This window comes from Xyrauchen texanus, chromosome 16 (assembly GCF_025860055.1).
Source record: "Xyrauchen texanus isolate HMW12.3.18 chromosome 16, RBS_HiC_50CHRs, whole genome shotgun sequence".
Classification (NCBI taxonomy): Eukaryota; Metazoa; Chordata; class Actinopteri; order Cypriniformes; family Catostomidae; genus Xyrauchen; species Xyrauchen texanus.
In genome coordinates, this window is record NC_068291.1 from 34,863,596 (window position 1) to 34,874,599 (window position 11,004).

Genomic DNA, 11,004 nt, shown 5'->3' on the forward strand with positions numbered 1-11,004 from the left:
TAACCAGTAAATGTACCCTTTATTTAAGTAACCAGATGAATTTAGTATGTAAAATATAGAAAATTCTACCAAACAAATTAGGGCAAATTAGCTTCAGAAAAGTTGACTTTAGCTGAAAGTTGAGCAGTTTGCATCCCTTATAGGATGTTTTTCCCCAAAGTGACTTACAGTATACTTATTAAGAAGACAGTCCCCTTTGAGAAACCTGAGGGGGATCTTCCATGAGAGCACAATGCCATAGTTCATTGATCGCCCCTTGAGGAATTAGAACCTGCAACTATGCAACTGCACTGTTCTATAGTATACAACCCAGAGCATATGCAAGAATGTTAATAATACTTTATTAAACATTTCATTTGGCTATTTTCATGGCAAAATCAGGTTAAAAAAAATAATAGGAAAACAACAACTAAAAACCGAAATAATTTGCTTAAGATTCATAAAATAAATAAATAAATAAAAATTCTACTGAACTATCGGTGTTATAACCCTTTTCAAGAATGTCACATTTCTTGTATTTGATTTTAATAATATATAAGATATATTTTAAATAAAATGTTAAACCTTTCATGCATAGTGCAGCTCAATGTAGTATTTAAAAAAAACATAAAATAAATTAATTTAAAAAGTAAAGAAAAAGAATACAATAACAAAAAATACATAAAATATGCTTAATCAAAACCTAACCTAAAAATGCATGCATTTTCAAGGATGTAAAACGTTTTGTATTTTATTTTAATAATATATTTAGATATATTTTATATTTTAATATTATGCATATTTAAATACAATTGTAAACCTTTAATTTATAATGCAGCTCAATGTGCTTCACAGGTTAGAGTAGTTTAAAATAAATAATAATAAATAAAATAAAAGCTATAAAAAACAAAACAAAAATATTATATTAAAGAAAAATAGGAACAAAAACATTAATTAATTTCAAAAGAAAATAAATACAATAAAAGAATTATAACAATAACAGATATAGACTCAAAATATACTAATCAAATGCTAACCTAAAAATATATGCTGTCAGATGCTTTTTATGTGAATGTAAAATTTGAATGATAGCTTATCTAATTTACATTAGTTAAAATTTCAAAATTTTTATCTATAATTATAATAAGTGAAGGCTTCTTATTTTCAAGTCAGTTGAGGATGTTTAAAAAAGTGCACTCTATAGTAATTTTGTTTATCTTGTGTTGACACTTCACGGCTTGGATACAGTGTCGTCCATGATTACATTGTTCTGTGACTGAAAGCGTCCAATTACAGGTAATTATCTAGATAAAGCGAGTAATACACTGGTAATATGATCTCAAAATGGCAGCGCTCAGTAAACATTATTTAAAGCTTGGTTGTCTCATTATCTTTTAAAATCAGTTTTAAATCATATAAATTGAGAAAGTCAGATTGTTGTTTGAGTGTTAAATCACTAGACCAAACTCTGCAACAGGAAGTGAGGTTGTGAAAGGGTGTGCTTGTAACCGAGCACACGTTTCCTGTGACAGTTTTGTGACTTTTCAAGAGTACTCCATTGTGTGAGCAAACTGAGTTGGATCTGGGGATTTTCTATATAATTATAGAGAACATGACATATACACCCAATGTGCTTAAACCAACAATGAAAATTCACACACTACGAGTCTTATGTATAATTTAAACATGCACTGACAAGTCAAGGAAGGATCCGCCTTGGCTGAAACTTTAACGATTTTTAGGAGTTGTCTTGGAGGTTTATCACACCCAGACAAATGGATAGATGAGAAGCAAAGAGTGAGGGAGATAGTGAGGAAATGAAACTGTGTGTACAAACCTTGCCAGCTAATGCAGGAATGTTCATGGAGTTGGTTGCAAAGCCCATACCGAAAGCCATGGCTGACTCCACACCCAGAAATGAGGCTACTTGCTTCTCCAATTCTTCATGCCTGTCGAGGTTACCTAAACAAACCACATAAGTAAATCAGCTAATGCAAACAAACACTCATTGTAAGCAGTAGGTAAAGAACCTCAAGTGTGTCCATTTCGAAAAGTCTTCCTAGAATGCTCCTACAAATATCTTATTTCATTTAGAATGCAGTGGTGCAATTGTGTTTTACCCACTATTCAACACTTTCTCTATTTGCCATAGTTATATATTTTTTTCATTACGATTGCTTTTAAAGTTTCAGAAGAATATGTGAAATGTCCACATCTGGCACTGAGTGGACTAAGCAGTGGGGGAGAGATGAAGAGCGGCCGGGACACCAGTTAGAGGGAGTGACGCACGTGTTTTGTGTGTCTTTGTTTGCAAAGCAATGTTATGTTTAAGTTCCTTTGTGGCATTAAAGGTTTATATTGATTGTTCAGCTGGTTCCCGCCTCCTCTTTGCCCATACTGTGAATACGTTACATTGGTACCACAACCCGGGAAGGAGGAGGGATGTGCTGTCAAATAGCCCTGGCTGCTGTTGGAGGGTCCCGATGCCGAGGGGGTATGGTACGGTGGTACTGGAGCGGTTCACCAGGAGTCAGATGAGCCCACTGCCATTCGCCTGTAGACGGAGAAGCCACTACCGTCCACCAGGGGGCGGAGATCCTCTCTGCTGGCTGCCTGGTGCGGAGGAACCGCTGCCAGGGGTGGAGAAGCTCACTGTCAGCCACCAGCAGGTGGAGGAGCCACTGACATCCAGTGCCATTGCCCAGCGCTGAGGAAGCAGGCTGCCCAGCTGGCAGAGGACCAGGCGACAGTGTATCCGGGAATGGCGAGTCACTCCTCTCTCGTTCGGTCTCTCCCGCTTGCTCTTTCTCTCTCCACGCTCCCTCTCTCCCCTCATCTCTCTCTCTCTCTCTCTCTCTCTCTCTCTCAACAATTATTACAACAATTCCCTAAACATTAGGAAATAATGCAAGTACTACAATCAAAAGATTATGTTTCATAACAATAATTACATAGTTAGGCTGGGTAAAAATATATATTTTCAAATGCATCTCGATATCAATTGTTAAATCCCAAGATCGATTTTTCACTTTGTGGCAACCCTCTATAATGTAAAGTAAATCACATGCATGTGCAACACAATCTCGCACAAAGACAAGATCCAGGGATCCATATTTAATTGAATAATGTCTCTTTTAATAACCTTTTCTGTTCTTTACAGTCAGTTGTTAATTAAAGCAACAAAACAAACATTACATTCTAATCACACATGGATACACTTTCCTTATATACGCTTGCTAGTCTTAAAGAGACAGTACCAATTTAGAACGCGTTCTACATAGCAATGTAAATAGTTAAATTATGGTGGTAAACAATAAACATGCAACAAAAATACATTTGCAATTTAATATATGCAATTTCAAGACATAAATTGATGGAATAGACTGAATTTATTGTATTTTTTATTTTTTTTTTAAAGCTAAAAGCTTTAACACGTGACAAAGTTGATGAAAATCTAATGATAAAATATAATTTGTAAAATCAATATTTTCGAATTGTAATCTAGAAGGTTCCCTATAATTAAGAGAATAAGTTGAGAGAGAATTTTTCATATGCAATCAAAATTAACATTGTAACAGAAATGTACCCATATGAAACTAGATCAAATCAAATTGAATCGAGATCGGAATGTAATCGAAATCTTGTGAATCAAATCGGGAAATCTGTATCAATAACCATCCCTCTTACAGTGCATAATAACAGTTCAAATTAACTCACAAATTCACTTTCATAGCATACTCTTAAATATTTGTATATTGTGTATCATATCAAACATTCTTCCCTATCAGAAATTTGTAAATTCTTACCTGCTCATCTGAAATGCCTGCCTGGCTGCTGTCCTCACCCTGTCCCTCACTGTGATATATCCACATAAGCCAGACAAAAACAACTAATCATTTCTATTGACACCTTTATTATCTCCATTGAAAACGTGACCCGTTTATACAAACTATATAACATATATTCTATATACACATACTATATAGCTAAATGTACATTTATTGTAAATCCAAAGAAGGATTGAGACCCCAGCTGAGTCTGATTCGCTCTACTAACAACATCTCAGGGAGATTTTCCATTGCCACTGTTGACTTTAGCTTGCTCACTGGGGGCTTAAAATGTCTTAGGATGATTTTCTATAAAATGGTCACTGGGGGCTTTTAAATGCCAGTGAATTAAACACTGGCAGCGAAGGCATTCCTATTAGAGAACTATGCATGCAAGTGTCATCGAGTCTTTTAATGATTGCTTATTAAGTAGTTGACATATAAAAGATTTCTGTAATATTAAACAATAAAAATCATCATCGTTCAACTGAATTACTGAAGTATCTCCATTGCATTTGACAAGATTAACACTGTCTGACTGATTTAAAAGGTCTTGCTTGACCATTGATATCTGGTTGCTAAGATGTTCTGATTGGTTTTAGCTTGTTGCTATGCAGTCACTAAGGTGTTCTAGGTGGTTGCTTAGACAAAATGTACTATTGAAGTCAAAAGAGCCAACCCGCACTATGATATTCTGGTCCGTAGATATGACTTAGGGCCTTCTTCAATGTGCATCTATGGGTTTTTTCTCCAGTTATACTGTTCACCAGGTCAAAATTGTAAGTCTGTCTGCTTAGAAAAATAATAGAATTTGAGGTATCACTCATGAGGTCTCCAAACCCTAAGTATGCTTTAGCAAGCACTTCCCATGCATCTAAATTGCCAAAAAAGCAAAGATAACCATTGAACACACCAATTTCCTGCCTGGTGCTGGCCACAGCCACCCCGATTTTTACGGTCACCTCTCCAGCAGCAGCGGCACAAGAGCCGGTGTTCTCTGCAAAGCCCAGGTAATTATACGAGCCAAGGTTTATCACATCTTTCACTACTCCTCCAGTGTATCTGAAAGAGCATAATATACTGTTAGATAACTTTGTGTTGAATATCTTTGGACAGAACAAACCTAGTGTCACCTAAATTTGCTTAAGAGTCTAGACTATACTGAAGATTAGTGAACTGCTTTTATGCAACCTCAGTGAATAGAAAAGATAGTAGAAGACTCCACTTTAGATTTCAAGTTGCATTCAAGTCCTTTCACTTTAGAGAGTTAACTGTACACAGCCTTGAAGTTACTTATGTGATATGAGCACATAACTTCACCTTTTTACCACAAGAACGAGTTCAGCCAGAACATCCCCTAAGACTTACTCAAAGGTCCAGTTGTAATCATTGGAACTTCGCTCCACAAGGTCAAACTTGGCTCCAGGAACGCTGCAAATGGGCCTGTTCCAATTGTCCCGGATCCTCATGTATAAATTCCTTGTGTAGAAATTCTCAAAGTCTTGATAAAGTGGAACAAATTCCTTGAGAAAATAAACAGGAATAGATTTGCATGCTTTACATTTTGGTTTTGCTTACTGAAAACAACTCCTTATTTTCATAGACTCTCAATTTGTCTGGTATCCAATATTTTTGGAAGAACAACATTCATAAAGTGTGGGCGTATACCAAATTAAAGTGCAACCTTTCAGTGCCCCGAGGTACTTTACTGTAACTCAAACTACACAATATCCTTCCTCTGACAAAATTCCTTCTTCCTCTCTTTTGCCAATAAATTACCATTTAAAAAAAAAGCTTCACACACTTTTACTCAGTCAGTTACAGTAAATAAATCAAAGCTGAAGACACACCATCATTTCTGTCCTATGACTATTTCAATGTGCTTTTTATTATTGAGCAATGAAAAGTCTTGCTTCCCTCTTTTATTTGACTGCAAGGGAATTTTATTCCAAACAACTTGGTTGATAATAAAAAGTGTTATTCTTTAATAAAAGCTGCTATTGTCTTTTTTGTTTTTTTCTACCAGCCACACTTGACAATGTTTACCTTTTGCTCCTCCCTTTCTCTGGCTATGTGGCATTTTTCTATTTTCCACTCCCTCATAAAATCCCGCAGATATCCGAAGATTGTAAGGATGCCGTAACCCATGTACGTGAGTACTGCAACCAACAAGGGAGTTTCTTCAAAGGACTCAAGGAACGGCCTGCTGTATAGTTCTCCATTGCATGCAGCATGGTAAACCTGCAAACCAAAAACCATGAAATGTTGTCATGGTACCGTCACATTGTGGTTACTGACTGAAAGACGTGCCCTTGAGTGACAGAACAATGGTGACTTTGGGGTTAATTGAATGGTTTAGCACAGTGAAAGTGGAGGCATGCATTATAAAAAAATAAAAATTTTATTAAATAAAGATACTTCATGCTGCAGAGACTTAAAATGTAGTAAACTCTTACTAATTTGCCTTAAACTTAATCCAAAATCAACATCAGAATAAACCTTATAAATATAATCAGACCTGACAATGTGGCACATAAAATTAGGCTCCATAATTAAAGGTATATTCCGGGATCAAAACAAGTTAAGCTCAATCGACAGCATTTGCAGCATAATATTGATTACCACACAAATTTATTTTGACTTGCCTCTCCTTTTCTTTTGAGGCACTTACAATGGAAGTGATTGGGGCCAACCCGTAAATGTTAAAATACTCACCGTTTCCAAAGTAAAGCCTAGAGACATATGATCAATATGATCGTTAAGGTAATTTTAGTGTGATATTGCTTACTAACCTTTTCTGTGTAAAGTTATAGCCGATTTTACTTCGCTGCCATGATGATATATTGTCAACAAACCCTAAAACAACTGTAAAAATGAAGAATTAAACAACTTTACAGCTCAAATAATACATGAGTTTTAACAGAAGACTTAATATAAATGCTTTCATAAAATGATATGCTTCACATTTCTGCTTATATCCTTCAAAAAACTGGCCCCATTCACTTGCATTGTAAGTGACTCACTGTAACCTCAATATTTGCTTTTTTTAAAGAAAAGGATGGATGAGTTGGAATAATTTTTTGTGGTCATTAACATTATGCCACACATGCTGTCGATTAACAGCTTGGTAACATACAATACAATGCAAAAAGTGTTTGGAAACTTAGTCACATTTCAAAATGTTTGAATATCATTGCATAGATAACAATATCTACAAAAAATATCAAAATGTCAAATCAAGAATCAAATTTGCAATCAAATAATGCAAGAACTTTCACAAAGGTGTCCTAGCAGAGTAACCACATTATTATTATTATTATTATTATATTATTATTATTATATTTTATCACATTAACTATGTTCCACTAAAGTCTTAAAACCAAGAAAACTTTGAAATATTTGAACAATATGCATTTTATAATTTGAGACCTATCAAACTTCTTTTCACAAAATGTTTTGCTTTTAAAAATTGTCATATATTTCATTTTTAAGCACAAAAAGAGAGAGGAAGCTTGACTACAATTTGTAGAAAAAGACTTTCAAAAGTCTGCACTTTTTGGCCTCTCAATAAACAAATAAATAAATAAATAAAAATAAAGAATGAGTAAGACATTTTCTACACATTGTGTGCAAGCTTCCTCTCTTTTTTTGGACTTAAGTATATGATTTTTGAGCTTACACATCAAAGGTACTTGGAAATATAAGCCCTTTCAGTTTCTGGTGCAGACGTCTTTACAGCTTTTGTTCTGCTGTGGGTTTACTGATATATTTCTTTAAAATAAATGCTAATTTGTTTGACATTTTTATATGTGATTTATATATATATATATAATAAGCCATTCAAACATTTTTAAATGTGCAAACACTTTGTGAGCCCAGTGTATATCACTTCACTAAGCTGTGGCCCAAACAGTTCAAGTGGTGCATTCAAAACCCTGTGATTTGCAGGCACATGTGACTAGTCATGCACTACTAACAAATACCACGAAGTCTAGCAACAGTGACATCCACGTGAGGGGGCACCAGCTCCAAGACAGCAGCACAACTTTGCATTCAGCTGCAGGGCTGTAAGTGGCTTCCAGGAAAGTCTTTGGGAAAATGGATAACAACTGATACACAAAAGGTAGATCTGTGTGATATTCTGCCTTTGAATGGCTGTTGCAGAACATCAAAGTGGAGTGTGCAATAAAACAGAAGTCTTTAATCTATTTTAATAGAGTTCAGATGTATAAACAAAAGGGCTGTGATGATAAAGTAAGGATCTGTTTAAATTAAACAGTCACCCACAGAAAACACTTACTGTACAAAAGCCACATGACAAATTCCTGGAGCTCAAACCTGAATCATGAGTTGCTTCAAATCACTTGCACAAGACCGCTTTACACTGTTATGGCAATAAAGCTCTTGCATTGGAATTCAAACTATTTATATCAACAAACACAAGTATATCCATCCCAGATTCCACTTATGTACATATTATCTTGGCTAGATAACCATCTTTCCGATGCTGTAGTCAGGGTTCTTAAAATGCATCACCTGGACCAAGTTTACATCTTAACTGGTTGCCTAAATTAACTTTATGTGATCACGCCATAAACATTGCAAATGCATGTCTTAGAGTTTCAGTTGTTGTGTTGCCATGCAGCAGCATCAGCAGCAGCATCAGCATCAGCATCAGCACCATCATCATCATCATCATACACAATAATGCACCAGTAGATATTAAATAATAAATTTAATGACACAAAGATCTCAATGCGTGGTGCTGATCTCACCTTCTTGTCCTGCTGTTGATACCGATGATGACAATTATTATTATGATTCTTCACCATGCCATTTCTTCCTGGTTTCTCGCCATTCGCTGCATGGCTATCCTCATTCTTATTGCTCTCAGTCATAATTATCTGAGATCAAACACATGCGATCCGATGCATGAAGACGAAAACGATGAACCGTGTCGGTGATCAGTGTGTGTGATACACTGAAAACCCCATAAGAAAGAAACCTGAAAATCCAACCTCCCAACACCGGAAATCAACGCCTCTGACTAGCCACTCCAGCCAATCAGAGCACGGATGTCTAAAGATGGGCGTGGCTCGAGATGCAATCCGATCTTAAAAAGGGAGTGACTCTCCTGCGCACGGCTCCTAAGAGGAATGAACTCGACTAACCTCTGTGTGTTTCACCTGTCTGTGCCTGGATTGCTCGAATACTTGTGTGACGCTTGCAGTTGGTTGAGCATGCTTTCAGATCTAATATATAATGTCAGTTCGCTTAAATAATATGTTTTGATTGTGGTTTTGATCAGGTAATTAAAATATGGGTGAAGGAGAATGCTCCACTCATATAAAATGCTATTTTATAAGATAAAAACAAAAATGATATCCATTTCCTGTTTTCCTTTATAATTTACATATATATATATATATATATATATATATATTCAAGCTACTTTTACACTCGACTGAAGTGGAAATCCTTCGAGTAGTATTCTTAGGTAGGCTATATAGGATACAAATAGTTACTTATATTTGTTATTTATTCATAATATCCTGTGTGTGTGTGTGTATATATATATATATATATATATATATATATATATATATATATATATTACACTTACACACAAACACACTACCGCTCAAAAGATTAGGGTCACTTACTCATTCTTTATTTTTTTTTATATTTTTTTTTTCACATTTTAGAAAAATAGTAAAGTCATCACAACTATGGAATTATAGAAATGTAAATATGGGAATTATGTTGTGACAAAAAATATCCAAAATAAATCAAAATTATGTAATATTTTTGCATCTTCAAAGTGGCCACACTTTGCCTAGATTTTGCAGAAATGTACTCTTGGCATTTTCTCAACCAGCTTCTTGAGGTATCACCCTGGGACGCTTTTTAAACAGTATTGAAGGAGTTCCAATCTATATGCTGGGCATTAAGTGGCTGCTTTTCTTATTTTTTTGTTTTGTAATTAAATCAGTTAATATTTTGGCACAATTATATTTTTGTCTACAAAACTCATTTCAAACATTTAAGCATCCGCCTTCAGATCAAAATAATTGTTTTTTAAGACCATGAGAAACATTTCAGGCAAGTGACCCCAAACTTTTGAATGGTAGTGTATAGCTAGACAGACAGACAGACAGACAGACAGACAGACAGACAGACAGACAGACAGACAGACAGACAGACAGACAGACAGATAGATAGATAGATAGATAGATAGATAGATAGATAGATAGATAGATAGATAGATAGATAGATAGATAGATAGATAGATAGATAGATCGATAGATAGAGCTATAAAAAAATTATACAATTTTATAAAACTTTTTAAATTATAAAAATGATGTCTTATGTAACATATTATACAATAAAAAAAATCTAAATTGTATCCATATTAGTCTATTCAAAATGGACATTTTAATAGACCATGGATATTTAGAAGGTTCCAGTTATTTATATATTGCTCAGTAATTTCTACATAACAATAACAAATTATATTATTAATAAGTAATAATAATAAGTACTTTACAGTGAATCTCACGAAAAACATGTCACCCCCTAATCAAAGGGGGTCTATTTTGCATAAGAATATTTTTTCACTATTTGCATATGTCTGATCATGTTTCCTCAAAACAGTAATACATATATATGAATGTTTTACTTTGAGTTTGCTTCTTATTTTTTCATTGGATTCTGTGGACTCTTTTTTTTCTAATGAATATCAGAATAAGCTTAAGGTAATAAAACAATAATGTTACAATGTACAGTATAAATACTTTAAATAATAATAATTTTAAATAATATATAATTATCTTTTTTAATATTTAAATAATAATAATGTCACAATGCCAGTTTTTGTAATTTTATATATATATATATATATATATATATATATATATATATATATATATATATATATATATATATGGTTTTTAGGGTAAAATATGACCTGGACATGTTATTGACAGTCCACATATAAATTAACACATACAAGTGCAGGAAAAAAGAAACAATATACTATAATATTCACTAGGGTGGAGTGAACACAGTGGGCCAGTTGGTGTCTCTCTTACATCACTGGTTGTAAAGTACCTCTAGGAGGAACTATGGGGATTTTGCCAGAATCATCGCATTGCACGGAGACTACACCCTATGTATCCTGAAGAGAAAAAAGCCTATT

At 34.3% G+C, this 11,004-nt stretch overlaps 1 protein-coding gene across 2 annotated transcripts in view; it reads right to left on the reverse strand.

Moving 5' to 3' along the window:
* The window catches only part of LOC127656964 (serine palmitoyltransferase 2-like), a 919,074-nt gene extending 910,298 nt beyond the window's left edge, over positions 1 to 8,776 (reverse strand). For both annotated transcript variants that reach the window (XR_007972223.1, XM_052145558.1), the window contains exons 1-5: positions 8,582 to 8,776; positions 5,853 to 6,047; positions 5,175 to 5,329; positions 4,720 to 4,868; positions 1,817 to 1,941 (exon numbers count right to left, since the gene is read on the reverse strand). Coding sequence is in view for 1 of the 2 variants with exons in the window: in XM_052145558.1 (XP_052001518.1) it covers positions 1,817 to 1,941; positions 4,720 to 4,868; positions 5,175 to 5,329; positions 5,853 to 6,047; positions 8,582 to 8,704 (747 nt within the window). In the remaining variant the exon portion in view is untranslated. The remainder of the gene's footprint in view (positions 1 to 1,816; positions 1,942 to 4,719; positions 4,869 to 5,174; positions 5,330 to 5,852; positions 6,048 to 8,581) is intronic.
* Positions 8,777 to 11,004: the final 2,228 nt, after the last annotated feature.